General features: G+C 39.4%; 1 protein-coding gene across 7 annotated transcripts in view; it reads left to right on the forward strand.

Moving 5' to 3' along the window:
* Positions 1-16,475, forward strand: part of herc2 (HECT and RLD domain containing E3 ubiquitin protein ligase 2) — a 242,326-nt gene that overhangs the window by 79,101 nt on the left and 146,750 nt on the right. For all 7 annotated transcript variants that reach the window (XM_059963844.1, XM_059963845.1, XM_059963846.1 and 4 more), the window contains exons 18-25: positions 1,683-1,807; positions 4,176-4,354; positions 5,987-6,171; positions 8,436-8,591; positions 12,356-12,541; positions 12,642-12,812; positions 15,980-16,083; positions 16,311-16,461. In XM_059963844.1, the coding sequence (XP_059819827.1) occupies positions 1,683-1,807; positions 4,176-4,354; positions 5,987-6,171; positions 8,436-8,591; positions 12,356-12,541; positions 12,642-12,812; positions 15,980-16,083; positions 16,311-16,461 (1,257 nt within the window). The remainder of the gene's footprint in view (positions 1-1,682; positions 1,808-4,175; positions 4,355-5,986; positions 6,172-8,435; positions 8,592-12,355; positions 12,542-12,641; positions 12,813-15,979; positions 16,084-16,310; positions 16,462-16,475) is intronic.

Here is a 16,475-nt window from a genome sequence, read left to right on the forward strand (position 1 = left end):
GTAAATGGGACAAAAGGCCTGTTAGCGCGCACACAAAATGCTGGAGGAATTCAACAGCTCAGGCAGCATCTATAGAAAAGAGTAAACAATTGACATTATGGGCTGAGTTTCTTCATCAGGACTGGCGAAAAAAGATAAGAAGTCAGAGTAAGAATGTGGGGGAGGGTTGGAACAAATAGGTGAAGTGCAGAGCTTTGAAGTCAATTGGTGAAAGAGATACAGGGCTGGAGAAGGGGCATTTGGATAGGAGAGGACAGGCCACGGAGGAAAGGGAAGGGGGAGGAGCACCAGAGGGAGGCAGTGCGCAGGCATGGAGATGAGTTGAGAGGGGGAAATGGGAATGGTGAAGGAGCAGGGTGGAGGACAATTACTGGAAGTTCAAGAAATCGATCTTCATGTCATCAGGTTGGAGGCTACCCAGAGAGAATATAAGGTGTTGCTCCTCCAACCCGAGTGCGGCTTCATTGCAGCAGTAGAGAAGGTCATTAACTGACATGCTGGAATGGGAAGTAGAATTAAAGTGGGTGTCCACCAGGAGATCCTGCTTTTACAGGTGGACAGAACGTAGGTGGTTGGCAATGCAGTTTCCCAATCTAGTTGAGTCTCACTGACATACAGGAGGCCACACTGGGAGGACTGGATAAAATTGATAATCCCAACAGCCTCATGGGTGAAGTGTTGCCGCACCTGGAAGGACTGTTTGGGGCCCTGAATGGTAGTGAGGGGGGAGGTGTAGGGGCAGGTGTAGCACTTGTAACGCTTTCAAGGATAAGTGAAAGGAGGGAGATCAGTGGGAATGGATGAATGAACAAGGTAGTTGCGTAGGGAGCATTCCCCGCAGAAAGTGAGGGGGGAGAGAAAGATGTGCTTGCTGGTGGAATCCCATTGGAGATGGCAGAAGTTACGGAGAATTATGTGCTAGATCTGGAGGCTGTTGAGGTGGAATGTGAGGACAAGAGGAACCATATCAATGGTGTGACGGCAGGAGGATGGGGTGAGACCAAATGCGCACAAAATGGAAGAGCTGTGATGAGAGCAGCGTTGATGGTGGAGGAAGGGGAGCTCCTTTCTTTCCTTTGAAGAAGGAAGTGTCCCTCTCTTCTGGTTTCATTTGTCACCTACTACCGTGTATTTTTTTCCTCACCTCCCCTCACCTTCTTACTCCGACTTCTCACCTTTTTATCTTCAGTCCTAATGAAGGGTTTCAGCATGAAATGTTGACTGCTTACTCTTTTCCATAGATGCTGCTTGACCTGCTAAGTTCCTCCAGCATTTTGTGTATGTGGCTTGGTTTTCTGGCATCTGCAGATTTTCTCTTGTTTTGAGTCCATTGCTGTTGGCTGCTCTGGGTGAAGACGTGATGATAACTGCAGACTGTAAATTGTCCCTGAGTGTAGATGGGTGACAGGAGAGTAAGGGAGGAGTGATGGATGGGCATGTAAAGGAGCATAGGTTATAGGGAAATAAGAAGGATGGGTATGTTCTCAATGCTAGTATAGTCTTGATAAGCTGAATGGCTGTGTTGATTCACGCTCTCTCAAAGGCTTTGAATACAGCTGTATGGGTGAAAGGCCAGTGTATAACAAGCTTCACCACCGAGGCCACTGTGCTGAGATGTATGTTTTAACTTGTTGCATTTTTGTACACATTCAGCCCTCATTTCGATTTTATTGGAAATTAAGTTTCAGGTAACGAAATGAATGTCAGTCCGGGTCGTCGATTTATGATAGATCTTCTGGTGAGCAGTCTGATGGCAGATGGTGGCTTGGAGTCAGCTCTCAATGCTGCAATTACAGCTGAAATACAGGTAAAACAGATCAATTATTTCTGTATTCAAGCTGTCATTTCTATTATCATATTATATACTGTCCTGAACCTGTTGACTTTGGCTCTTTCAAGCTGTAGAAGTGGTGAAAATCAATTAATCATTACAATATTTGTGCCTTGAACACATTTGTAGACTCTTTCTTCAATTCCATTAATTGTCCAATTTTACCACAACAGTTGCAAGAAAAAGTTTGAGAACTCTCTACAATTACCTAGTTTTCTGCATTAATTACTTATAAAATATGGTCTGATCGTCATCTGTCACTGTAATAGACAAACACAATCTGCCTAAGCTAATAACACACAAACAATTGTACTTATTGCATCTTTATTGAAAACATTGTTTTATCATTCACAGTCCAAACTGGAAAAAGTATGTTAATAACTGGTAGAACCTCCTTTAGAAGCAATAACCTCTACTGAATGTTTCCAGTAACAGCTGATCAGACTTGCACAATGGCAAGGAGGAATTTTAGATCATTCCTCCATATAGAACTGTTTCAGTTCATCAATATTTCTGGGATACCTTGCATGAACAGCCCTCTTCAGGTCATGCCACAGCATCTCAATTGGGTTAAGGTCTGGATTCTGACTTGCCCATTCCAAAACACAGATTTTCTTCTTTTTAAACCATCCTGTTGTTGATTTACTGTTGTGTCTCAGATCATAGTCTTGTTGCATCATCCAACTTCTATTAAACCTCAGCTGATGGACCGCTGCCGTGACATTCTCCTATAAAATGTCTTGATACAGTTCTGAATTCATTATTGCCTCAACGATGAAGTACAATTGTATATTGTGTTATTAGTTTAGGCAGATTGTGTTAGTCTATTATTGTGACACAGATGAAGATCAAGGCACATTTTATGAGTAAATAATGCAGAAAACCAAGTAATTGCAAAGAGTTCACAAACTTTTTCTTGCAACTCTAGCTGTCCTTTTCAGGAGGCTTGTTTCAACTGCCTTTTAAACTTAATCTGCTTTCTTTTCTTTGTCTTGGTGTCTTTATACTTGGCCGGACAGTCATTGCTGTAGGTAAACAGCAGCTAATTTGGGCACAAAATATTCACATAGCTTAGCCAATTTAGATAAATAACTATTTAATCTATTTTGCATCATAGAGTTGCAACATGACAGTTGGGTAGCTTCATGTTGTGCAAAAGGATTATGACTAATCAGGTCTTGGTGTAACATCTTGACAAGCTGTAATCATCTGGAGCTGCAGTTGTGTGAAACGGTGGACTGCTGTGGCTTGTTTTTGCAGAGATGTGACTCCAGGACAACATCCATGCAACTGTCAATCTACAGGCCAAAGCTCTCAGACTTGGGCTATATTATTTTGTTTTTGCAACTGTGTACTTCTACAATCATAATTATATGTTTTGTACTCTGTGGCTGCTGGTACTGTGCTTGGCATGTTGGCTCTGGTGGAACGCTGTTTCGTTTGGCTGTATTCCTGTGTATAGCTGATTGGGAATTGAACTTGAACATCTTACTAGGAATATACTTCCTCTAAGAGATGCTTCTTGAAAGTTCTTGTCAATTCTTCAGCTTGCATGTTCTGAAATTTCCTCCCTATCTAAACCATTTACATAACTTTCTTCTCCTTTGCTACATGTTAAAATTTAATTCTTTAGCCAAGTTTTTGATCACCAACCCAAATATACTGTTGTTATTTAATCTGATAATGTTGTGAAAGTACACCTTGCTATGCTTTGAATTTAAAACTCAGTGGACATTTTATTAGGAGCATCTGTATATTAATGCAAATATCTAATCAGCCAAACACATGGCAGTATAAAAGCATTCAGACATGGTCCAGAGATTCAGTGGTTGTTCAGGCCAGACATCAGAATGGGGAAAAAATGTGATCTAAGTGACTTTGACTGTGGAATAATTGTTGGTGGTGGATGGGATGGTTTGAATGTCTCAGAAACTGCCAATCTCCTGGGACATGTATATGCATAGCAGTCTCTAAGGTTTGCGGAGGATGTTGTGAAAAACAAAAAAAAGGACATCCAGTGAGCAGCAGTTCTGTGGGCAAAAACACCCGGTAATGAGAGAGGTCAGTGGAGAGTGGCCAAACTGGCTTAAACTGACAAGAAGGCAACAGTAACTCAAGTAACCACACCTTAATAGTGGTGTGCATAAGAGCATCTCTGAACACAATATGTCGAATCTTGAAGCTGATCGGCTACATCAGCAGAAGACCATAAATGTACACACAGTGGCCTCTTTATTAGGTACAGAAAGTACCTAATAAAATGGTCATTGAGTATATAATTATAATTGTTATTATCTTACATTTGCAATAGCACTTGTATTGAAATTTCATTTTGTTTTTCTAGGATGTAGAAGCAAAGAAAGAAGCACAGAAAGAGAAGGAAATAGATGAACAAGAAGCCAATGCTTCAACTCTCCATCGAAGTAGAACACCTCTGGATAAGGATCTCATCAATACAGGCATATATGAATCTTCTGGGAAACAAAGTTTACCCCTTGTTCAGCTTGTACAGCAATTATTAAGGTACTGACTAAACCAAAAATTAACTTTTGTTTCAGTTTCCCTGTATCTGAACTTCTTCCTCTCTGAATATCTGTATCAGAACGACTTAGATAGATTAGGAGAATGAGCAATGAAGTTGCAGATGGAATACAGTGTACGGAAGTGATGTAGTTTGGTAGCAGCAATAAAGATGTAGACTGTTTTCTAAGTATGGTGAAAACTCAGAAATCAGAGGTGCAAAGGGACTTGGGAGTCCTTGTTCAGGGTTTCCTCAAGGTTAACTTGCAGGTTGAGTGAACGGTGAGGAAGGCTAATGCGACATTAGCATTCATTTCAAGAGGAATATAAAAGCAAGGATGTTATGCTGGGGCTTTATAAGGCATTGGTCAGACTGTATTGTGGCCCCTTGTCTAAGAGAGGAGGTGCTGGCATTGGAGAGAGTTCAATGGAATAATCCTGAGAAAGAAAGGGTTAATGTATGAAGAGCATCTGATGCTTCTGGGCCTGTACTTACTGGAGCTTAAAAGAATATGTAGGAGATCTCATTGAAACCTATCGACTATTGAAAAGCCTAGTGGCTGTGGAGAGAATGTTTCCTTTAGTGGATAGTCCAGGACCAGAAGTCACAGCCTCAGAATACAAGGACATCCCTTTAGAACAGAGATAGAATTTCTTTAGGCACATGGTGGTGATCTGTGGAGTTCATTGAAGTAAACTGCTGTGGAGTCCTAGTTATCGGGTGTCTTTCACCTGGAGTTTGATGAGTTTTTGATTCGTAAGGGCATCCAGTGTTATGGTGAGAAGGTAAGAGAATGGGATTGAGAGGAATAATAATTCAGCCATGACGGAATGACTTATTTCTGCTCCTATATCTTGAAGACTTTCCTAAAACAAAGTTGTATGCTGAATTATAGTTCTACATGCATCAGTATTTCAATATTTGTCCCAATGATTGCTCTCAATTAGAAAATTACTTAGTGGTTGAATTACTGGTTTGGTGATTGATAGAGATTAATTCCAATTCTGAGGCAGCTGTTGACATTTTAAATGGAAAATTTTGGAATAGAAAGCCTGTAATGGTGACTTTAAAACAAAGTAGATCGATGTAAAAACTCCAGACCAAGTACTATGGTTGGGCCATATCCATCTTCAGAAATTATTTGACCAGCTGTGGAGTTCATGGAGTGAATTGAGGCTGGGACATTGCAAGCCCCAAGTCTGCTGACATAAATTTTAAAATTCCCGGATACAGACAGTGGAACCATGAGTCAGCATCTTTGGCTCCTCATCCTGCAGAGCAGGCTGGGCATGGTTATTTCCATACCCCCGCTCCTTAATGCTAGCCAATATTATCCTTTTACTGAGTTTATTGATTTTGGGCTGAGTGTTGGAAAGAGAGCTGCATTTTGAAAACCTAGTTATCATTGAGTATCACTGTTGACAATTATTTTGTGTAGGTAATAGATTTGTTCAAGCTTTTGATCAACTGTAATGTTTTCTATACATAAGTAGTGATAGTTTCGCAAAGTGAAGATGCCTGGCATTCCAAAGAATCATCATACTAGAAGCATGTAGCCAGAAATGGCAAATTAAAAAAGGTAGATGCTATAAAACTTTCAAAAAAGGAATTAATTTCTCTGTTTTCTTTTAAAGAAATATTGCATCGCAAAGCATTGCGAAACTGAAAGATGTCACTCGTCATATTTCTTCTTATTTGGACCTTGAATACTTCAATCGCGAGAGGTCTGCTTCCTTGGATCTGTTGCTACGATTTCAACGTCTTCTAATCAGCAAACTTTACCAAGGTGTAAATTTCAAATACGAGACCAGCGGATGCAGTAAGTCCTTTTTGATGTTATTGTATTATATGATCAAGTAATTTAATGCATATTGCAGAAAAAAGCTGCAGACTCTAGAATTTTCAGTTTTTAATGCAATCTGCAGAAGATTGCTTTAATTTAAAATTTGCATCATGTTAATTCAGAGCCTAAAGTAAGTTGTGCAATGACGTAAGTCAACTTTATTTGAATGTGTGGCAGCTTGATCATGGTATGTGCCTGAGCTCTGAGATACAGGACCCACTGGGTTCAGGAACAGTTATTATCCTTTAACCATTAGGCTCCTGGACCAGCATGGATAATTTCCCTCACCTCAACCTATGGACTCATTTTCAGGGACCCTCGTTCTCAATATTATTTGTTTGTTTTTATTCTTATTTTGCATTTGCACAGTCTGTCTTTTGCACATTGACTGTCAGTCTTTGTATGTAGTTTTTCATTGATTCTGTTGTATATCTGAGTTCTGTGAATTTCTGCAAGAAAATGAATCTCATGTATACAGTATGGTATATGGTGTATGGTATGGTATACTGTGCAAAAAGGTTGGGCATCCTAGATCTTTTTGTGTTTTAGATTTTTTCTTTTGCATTAGCGTGTTAGTAGAAAAGAGCAAATTTTAGATTTCCAAATGTTCATTTTCCAAAAAATTAAATGTTAGATAATTATTTGTAATTTGTTAAAGAAAGTAACATTTTAAGCAAGAGACTACTTTTCAAATAAAAACTTGATTACTTTGTAGGTATTTAGCAAGTGCATGATTAAACTAAGATAACAAACTGGACGCTAATGATCAATGATATAATAAGTTGGATGAACTAAACTGATTATCTGAAATAGACACGGGTATAGAAGGAATCAAACTGGGCAAAGGACAACCAACCTAAAACGTGAGGGTAACCTTCAAATCATTAATTCTTACACCACGGCAAGAGTAAGCATAGTAACAAGACATGAGGTGGTCATCTTGCATCAGCAAGGTCTTTCCCAAGTAGAAATTCTGCAGCAGACAGGAGTTTCAAGATGTGTTGTCCGAGCTCTTCTGAAGAAGCACAAATGGGCAAGGTAGAGGAGAGAAATACAGTGGTCGGCCATTGAAACTGAGTGCAGCCGATAGGAGATACATCAAGCTGACATACTTTTTAAATCGAAAGAAGTCCTGCAAATACTATCAACTCTGAATTCATAGAAACCACTGGAACCCAAGTACACCCCTCTGGTCTGGAGAAGTCTTGTCAAAAGTGGTTTTCATGAAAGAGTTGGTACTAAAAAGCCATTCTTCCAAAGTGGAAACGAAGCCAAGAGACTTGCTTATGCACAAAATTAATAGGTGCTGAACAATGGCAGTTAATGCTGTGGACTAACAAGTCAAAATTTGAAGTTTTTGGCTCAAACAGGAGGCAGTTTGTCTGCAGAAGAGCTGGAGAGTGCTACATGGATGAATGTTTGCAGCCAACAGTGAAACATAGTGGAGGCTCCCTGTGGCTTGAGGCTGCATTTCTGCAGAAGTTGTTGGTGATCTAGTCAGAATTAATGGAATCCTCAATGCTCAGAGGTACAAGCAGATTCTCATCCACACAATACCATCAGGGAGGCATCTGATTGGTTCGAACTTTATCCTGCAGCAGGACAATGACAGCAAGCACAAGGTCAAGGTCATAAAGAAATAACTTCAGCAAAAAGAAGAACAAGGAGTTCTTCAACAGATGGTATGGCCTTCAGAGAGTCCTGATCTTAACGTCTTCGAGGGTCTCTGGGATTATCTGGAGAGACAGAAACAAGCGAGGTATCCAAAGTCTGTGGAAGAACTGTGGCAAGTTCTCCAAGATGCTTGGAACAACCAACCAGCCAATGTTATAATAAAACTCCCCGATAGTGTACCTAAAAAATTGATGCAGTTGTAAAGGCAAAGGGTGGTCACACCAAATAATGATTTGGTTTAGTTTTTTAGTTTATTGCTCTTTAAAGTAATTTTTTTGATATTTAAAGACTTTTCATTTCATTACTTTTGAAAACATCTTCACTTTACAGAAGCTTTTAAAATGTGCCTAAGATGTTTGCACAGTATTGTATGTACTTTGTAAATTTACTTTCAACTTTGGTTGGAATGGAAGGACACAACAGATTGTTTTGTGCAAGATGATTGTTTCATCAATGTTTTTAAAGCTGAGAGAACTGCACTATCATATTCAAATTTTATTTTTAAACCCTGAATATTCATGATTTTACATGTACTAATCAGTATGCACTATATTATTTTTTCACAGGTCCAGAGCTTTTAGGAGTAGGATCACTGCTTAAAAAATATATTGCACTTCTGTGTACTCACATTGGGGATATTTTGCCAGTGGCAACAAGCATTGCTTCAACCAGTTACAGACATTTTGCAGAAGTGTCTCGCATTCTTGAAGGAGATTTGACAGGTAACCAGTTTAGAATGACAGTCCTAAGTACAGTGGATTCCAGTTAATTGGTCCATCGGTTAATCATGACAATTGCTTATTTGGAACGATTCTTGAAGAGCAAAATCTAACAGAGAAAATAGCCGGAATTCCCTTCATTTAATTGGGACCAGAGACTGTTGATGAACAGTTCCTGAGAGCTCAGTATTCAGTGGGGATCAAAAGTGAGTGAGCTGTCCCAGGATGGACATGACAAGCTCCTTCACCAGAGGTGCTACTCCACCCTGGACACCCCACACACAAATGGTGTACACCAGATGACTATTAGGAATTAATATACACGGCTTTATAGTATTGCAATACATTGGTAATGTTCTAATTTGTGCTGTATTTCATTTCAGTACATAGTTTGTTCTTCAGTTAAATGGTCTTTTTATACCTTTTTAACTATTTCCATGAAATTTCAGCTAATTGGGGCAACTGCTTAATTGGGCTAAAAGGTTCTGGACCCAATGTGTCCCAATTCACTGGAATCCAATGTATATTAAATATTCCAGGCATGAGTGTTTAGGAATTTGAATGTATTTGTTTCCTGTGATCTTAAAATGTATAATTACTCCACCAATGTATATAGGACAAAGCTTCCCATATCACTTTTTATTGAAGAGTTCAACTTGATACATTAACATGTTCATTTTCTCTATGGGTGTTGCCTGACCTACAGTATTTTCTCCTAATTTTGCATATTTGTTTCAGCATCTACATCACCTTTCTTTTATTCAGCCGTATTAATATAAAATTGCCCCAAGTATTTCAGTGTCAGTTCAGTAATCCAAAACCTAGACTAATAATCTAGTGAATGAGTTATTGAATCCTGTCAAGTTTAAAAAAAAGAAACCTGTAAGTGATAGGCTGTAATTAGTAAAAGTAACTGTGAAGCTTTTGCGAAATCGTTTTTAAAACTTAATGAATTCACTTTTGTGACCTTAATTACATAAATTACATTTATGGCCTAAATGTACCTTGAGTTTTCTCTTACCTGAGCTTCAGAGTGAAACAGAGCAACACAGTTTAAAGATTAGATTTTTTAAAATATTAGCTTTATTTGTCACATGTACATTGAAACATACAGTGAGATGTGTTATTGTGCCAAATCAGGAAGGATTGGGCCAGGCAGCCCACAACTGTTGCTGCGCTTCTGGTGCCAACATAGCATATCCACTGCTCACTAACCTTAACCGTACATCTTTGAAATGTGAGAGAAAACCTGAGCACCTAGAGGAAAGTCACATGGTTATGGGGAGAACGTACAACCACTCTGGCTCACCTTATGGTGTAATTGTTCATCCTTTATGTCTTTCGTGATATTGCAAGACACTGCTGGATATTAAGAACTGCAAATCTACCTCACTAGAGAGTTGTTGGGCAGCAGGAGAGTTAGGCAGCTTGGATTTATTGCATGCTATGTTGTTGCCTGCTACAGCCATCCAGGGTAGAAGGCATTGGCAGTGGTGTGGAGAGAAATGGAAGCACCAAAAACATGCTGGTATTCATGTGAGACTAAAACCCAAACCCTGCAGGCCAGCTGGCTTTCAATCGTCTGATTGCTAGAAAATGAACTAGATTACTTGTGTCTGTGGCTGAATCAGTGTGAGATGAGGGACATCTGTGTGCTCTTCCTGACAAAAATGTTGCTCTGGGATACCACCCCTGAAATGGCCATCTTGCTAGAAATTCACGTTTCAGGCCAACAGAATTCCTGCAATCTCTGGTATGAGCTGCGTTAGAGGTGCCTATGTATCTACGTTAATAAGAACCGCTAGGTGAATGCTTCGGTAGTGACTACCCACTTCTGGTAGAGTTCAATGCCATTGTGATTGTGGCCGTATGCATGCCTCCCTGTGCTAATGTTGGAGAAGCACTGTGTGATTTTGGCAATTGCACTGCTCTACTGTGCTCTCAGTGACTTGCAAGCCACACACCCCGATGCTTTCTTTATTGTTGCTGGCAACTTCACCCATGCTAACTTAAAAATAGTTTTACCTAAATCCTATCAGCATGTTAACTTTGCTGCCAGAGGTGAGAACACATCAGACCTGATTTATACCAACATCACTGGTGCATACGAGGCTGCTCCCCGCTCCCACCATGGATTTTCGGACGACTTAACAGTTCTGCTGATTCCTGCATACAGTCCACTAATTAAATGAGTCAAGCCAATTTAAAGGGAGTTAAAGACCTGGCCCGAAGGAGTAACCTCAGCATTGTTTTGAAAACACTGACTGGCGCATGTTCAGGGAATTGGTTACCGACCAACATCATATTAACATTGATGAATATTGCAGGATCTGTGACTGGCTATACCTGTGCTTTGAGGATGTCATTGTTATTAAACACATTTACATGAGGGCAAGAAGGCACACCAGGGTCTCCATTTCCTGAGGAGTTGAGGTCAGTGAGGTTCTTCCATGCCCCCCCCCCCCCCAACTCCATTTTACAGGAGCACCATTAAGACTGTCCTGACCAGCACATCACTATCTTGTACAGGAATTGCAAGGCATCTGACTGCAAATACCTACAAAGGATTGTGAGGACTGCTGAGAGGATCATTAGGGTCTCTCCTACTGATCCTAGATACTTATCATGAGTGCTGCATACTCGGGTCCCTAGCATCTCAATGATCCTTCCCATCTATCCAACAATCTCTTTGATCATCGGGCAGAAAGCACTGTAATATTAGGTCAAGGACTATTAGGATGAGAAACAGCTTCTTTCCTCCCCCCCCAGGCCATGAAATTACTGAGCTCCCTGCCACCACCCAGGCCTTATGTATGAAGTACTAGTAACATTGTACTGTTTACTTTTTAATTTGTGTTGTAGATGCACATTATTTGTTAATTTACTTGTGGTAATATTACTTTGTGTAATGTGTGAGTTATATGTACTATACAGTGCTGCTTGGTCAGGAGCACTGTTACCTCTAAGCTGGGTGGGTGTGTGGCGTGCAGTAACTGAAATGCTCCTGTGCTCATAGCCTTTGTTCTATAGCTGGAATTTTCTTTTATATAATATTTTACTAAAGTGCTACGCAGTTTTCTTGAGGTATGTTTAAAAAAATCCTCAGAGGAATGGTTGGACCACCCAGCCTGATTCTAAAATAAAAATAAATTAGAGGGGACATTGATTTGAAGGTACATCGCTTAGTTTGATGGTTGAATGACAGTAAGCTTGAACTTGTACATGAACTTATCTTTCAAACGTCAGTTCAATTATCCAACAAGGTTTTTCTTTGGGTTGTATCTCAAATTGTTTATCTTTTCAAAGGCTTGGTATTGTGTTTCCAAGTACTTGTTGGAACCAAATAAAAAATCTATTTGCAAAATCTGAAACTTTTCAAATAAACTCTTCTTGGCTTCCAGCCAGCTACGGGTATCAATGTTAATTGATGATTCAATGCCATCGTCATTGAAACATCGGTTAAAAGCGATATATGTACCCAGCTGGAAGCTAGAGAAGAGTTTATTCATCATATAGGCAGGGAAAGTACCAAATCCTTTTTCTGAAACTTACATAAAATTGTTCTGCTTTTGGTAGCAGGAGTAAAAGATGTGAAAAGCCTAAAAAACTGTCTGTGCCTAACCCCTTGGTGGAGCAGACTTGATGGGCCCAGTGGTCTCATTCTGTTGCAATGACTTATGGTCAAAATCTGAAGTTCTGCAGTGAACAAGTTAATGGCTAAGTACAAGGGGCACTTACTCTGGCTGTTCTGTTTTAATTTGATGTAGGAGTTCTGCTTCCTGAGTTGGTAGTTTGTGTCATACTGCTACTTACTAAGAATGCTGGACTGATGCAGGAGGCTGGGGCCATTCCTCTGTTGGCTGCTTTGTTGGAACATTTGGACAGATTTAACCAGTTGGCACCTGGCAAAGAGAAGGATGATAATGATGATTTAGCGTGGCCTGGAATAATGGGTATGTATTGTAACTAAATTGATAAAATAATGTACAAACTTCATTTAAAACTCTTGAACAGAAGCAAAGTTTGTCATTTAAAAAAAAATTGATTTTGCAGGTTCATTATTTACAAATCAAAACTCACGAAATAATGAAGAGGTTACTCTAATTAGGAAAGCTGACCTCGAGAATCATAATAAAGATGGCGGCTTTTGGACCATAATTGATGCAAAAGTTTATGACATCAAAGATTTCCAGGCGCAGTCGTTGAGTGGGAGCAGCATACTTGGTGAGATTAATTTATAATAGAAGGAATTTCACCAACTTAATTTGGATGTGACCATGACATACAATGTTATTTAGTTCAGTCAGATTTCTGCACTCACCATTGTGCTAATGTGTCTGAACAGTTTTCATGAAATTTTAACCTGGAGCATCCTCACAACACTATCCTTCTAGATACTTTTGCTGATTTAAAAAAATACAACCATTTTTTAAAAAATGGATAATAAATTTTAATGCTCTGTTAATTATAGATGGCTTTGAACAAAAAAAGAGTTCTCATCCATCCCGTGGACTTAATAATAAAAAAAAACATAGAAACATGGAAAACCTACAACGCTATACAGGCCCTTTGGCCCACAATGCTGTGACAAATATGTACTTTAGAAATTACCTGGGATTACCAATTGTCCTCTATTTTTCTAAGCTCCATGTACCAATAAAGATTAGCTTTATTTGTTGCATGTACATCAAGTAATTGAACCATAGAGTGAAATGTGTCACTTGCATCAGTGACTGGTGTCAGCTTGCGAGTGTCGCTAGGCTTCAGGCATCAACATGGCATGCCCACAACTTACTTACCCTAACCCAGAGGTCGGCAACCTGCGGCTCCGGAGCCACATGCGGCTCTTTCATCTCTGTGATGCGGCTCCCCGTGGTTTGTTAGCTTTTGAAATGTAATTCGAAATTTGAATATTATGGTGATCTTGTACAATCTGAAAACTTTGTGGAGACACCATTTCCTGGCACATCCGAACCAGCTCACAATTAGCCACCGTTCCGGCTAAGGGAGATAGCCTACGGGGGTTTGTGAGTACGTGTCTTTTGGAGCATCCATGCCCACGGGGACGGGTTGAGGGAGGCTTTAAAGCAAGGCTGTTTAGTTCGAATAAAGTTACCTTTGACTGCAGTCTTTATTTTAGCGCTGCGTGTAGCGCTACACCGCTACAACATGTTTTTTTATCGCTAGTAATATACATCACCACTGCCAATGCCTGACACCCGCCAGTGCGCGCTTTCTTTTAATTCTTCGATCCCAGGTAGGCTAACTATGGAGTAACCTTCAACCCAACGTCTTTTTTTCGGAGTTCAAAATGTTTTTGTTGCATGCAGAAATGTAATTTCGTTTTCTCTGCAGGAGTTCATCAATTTCATAAATGCAACACATTATAGTTTGTTTATACATAGCATAAAGCCAAACAAAAACCCGTTGTATGCAGTGTTATTTCATTTTGTGGCTCCCAGTGTTTTCTTTTCTGTGGGAAATGGGTCCATATTGGCTCTTTCAGTGGTAAACGTTGCCGACCCCTGCCCTAACCGATGCGTCTTTGGGCAGAAACCTATGCACATGGGAGAACATAAAAACTTCTTACAGACAGTGGTGGGAATTGAACCTCAAGCACTGACATGGTAAACCCTTACACTAACCAATATGCTACTGTGCTGTTCCCATATTGGCAGGAATGCCTGCTACAATAGTCCCAGTTCCCCAGATAAATATTAATTCATGGGCAGATTTCAACCAGTCATTTAAGAAAAGTCATATGTCCTTGCAGAAATAGATTTTTTAAAATGTTGTGCACTTAAAGCATTTTGCCTTGTACAGTATGTATAACTAATATTTTTTCAATTCTGCATTTTCAATCAGTTGCATTATCTTGTCTTCAGTTCTTTCATCCAGATGAGGTTGTTTGCAGAAAGAGTGTTTATATGATGTTATGCCCAGTTTGCATGCTCAGGTCAAGTTGCTCTGTCCCAACAATGTAACTTTTAGACACCTTTCTATTTTCTGTTCTAACAACAAATTTTTATGACTGCTATTATGACACTTATGACATTCTTGTGCCTTAGTCTCATATTAATTTGGAATTGGCTGAGGTTCAAGTGAACCATTATTTCAACTTCACAGGCCACAATACTTTTGAACTGTGGTCTGCAAGAAAGTGTCCAATTACATTGTTTTAGTGTTAAGGTACTTGTTGAGAAAGCTAAAAACTGTGGTTATGTACAGTGTAATTTACTGGCCTCTGGTGTTGATAAGTGATTGGAAAAATTTCTGACAGGAAAATAGCTCAACTGCATGGGCACTGACTAGAAAATAAGTTGGTTGCATAGGAAATTGATCGAGATTATTTCAAAATGAAAGGTGCTGAAGACTAATAAAGTTGATGTGATAGCTGGATTTGGAAAGTGATGGCTGAGCCAAAATTGACAGCTTTTAAGAAGTAAAATGACTCTGAAATCCCATTATTTTGATGCTCAAAAGACATGGTATGTTATATAAAAAGAAATCCCTGATCAATTATCCCAAGTAGCAACAGAATCGTTTCTAATTCATTTTACTTTTGTTTATTACTTGTAAACTTTTTGTAATAGCCCTTGTCCTTTATATGTCAATAAATGTTTCACATGACAATTTCAGCTACTCAGAATTGGCAATTTTTTGCCATTATTCTGTCATTGACAGTTACTTTTTTTCTTTTCATTTTTACCTGTGACAGGTGGAGTTTAATTTACATGTCGACCAGATTATTTTGCCCGCTTTTGGGCATGTAAGTATGGGAATGTTGAACCCACGTAATGGAATACACATGAAACATAAGAACACCAACGTTAAAAAGAGCGAAAGTAAGCCGATTGGCCATTGAACTTGCTCTGCCATTTAGTAAAATCCATTATTGGTCTTGCACCACTTTCCTACTCTGTCCCCAAAGCCTTGACTCCCTTGTAGTTCAAATGTATGCTTTAAATATGTTGAATGGCTCCACCTTAACACCTCTCTGTCAGTATTCCTTGTTTGCTCTGGATCATCATTAGGGCATCCTTAGGGCAATGTTGCTACTTTTGTCTTGCTGTACTCCATTGTGTTGATGTAACCAGGCATAAGTTGCATTTACGACGGACGTGTGCCAGGTCTGCTGCGATTAAAGGTTTTGAAGCCTGACACATGGGAAGGGGAAGAGCAGTTCAGCATAAACTAGTCGAGACAAAAGTAACACATTAATTCCAAAATGGGAAGATGCTTAGAAAGGGAAAAGTGACTGGTAGAGTTAAAAACTGATTTGTAGAAAAGCATCTAGTTAAAAGCTAAATGAATTTTTTCTAAAAAGCTTTCTGTTACTGTGAAAATAGCTGATGCTAATAGTGGTGACAGAAACATATTTCTGTTTTCAGCTCAGTTTGCTGGAGAAGATCCAGTAGTTGCGCTGGAAGCTGCTCTCCAGTTCGAAGATACTCGTGAATCAATGCAAGCATTCTGTGTTGGCCAATATATGGAGGTAATTCAGTGAAGATGGACTAAGATCTAATTCTAATGTCGACTCGGTATTGAGTGAATGCCTTATTTTGCTGCTCTTTTTGATTTAATAAATAACAATTTTTAAACAAGTGAACAATGTGTCACATAATACTGGCTGTAAAGTAAAGCAAATCTATTATTTCATCTCCGCTCATATTGGGGAATTTTAAAATATGAACGTTTTAATTTCTTGTATTTCCATTATAGCCAGATCAGGAAGTAGTCACCACACCGGATCTTGGCAGCTTATCTTCACCTCTAATAGACACAGAAAGGAACCTTGGTCTTCTTCTTGGATTACATGCTTCATATTTGGGAATGAGTACTCCTTTGTCATCACTGGAAGTTGAATGTGCCAGTAAGGATGCTGAC

The sequence above is a fragment of the Hypanus sabinus genome, chromosome 3 (assembly GCF_030144855.1).
Source record: "Hypanus sabinus isolate sHypSab1 chromosome 3, sHypSab1.hap1, whole genome shotgun sequence".
NCBI lineage: Eukaryota > Metazoa > Chordata > Chondrichthyes > Myliobatiformes > Dasyatidae > Hypanus > Hypanus sabinus.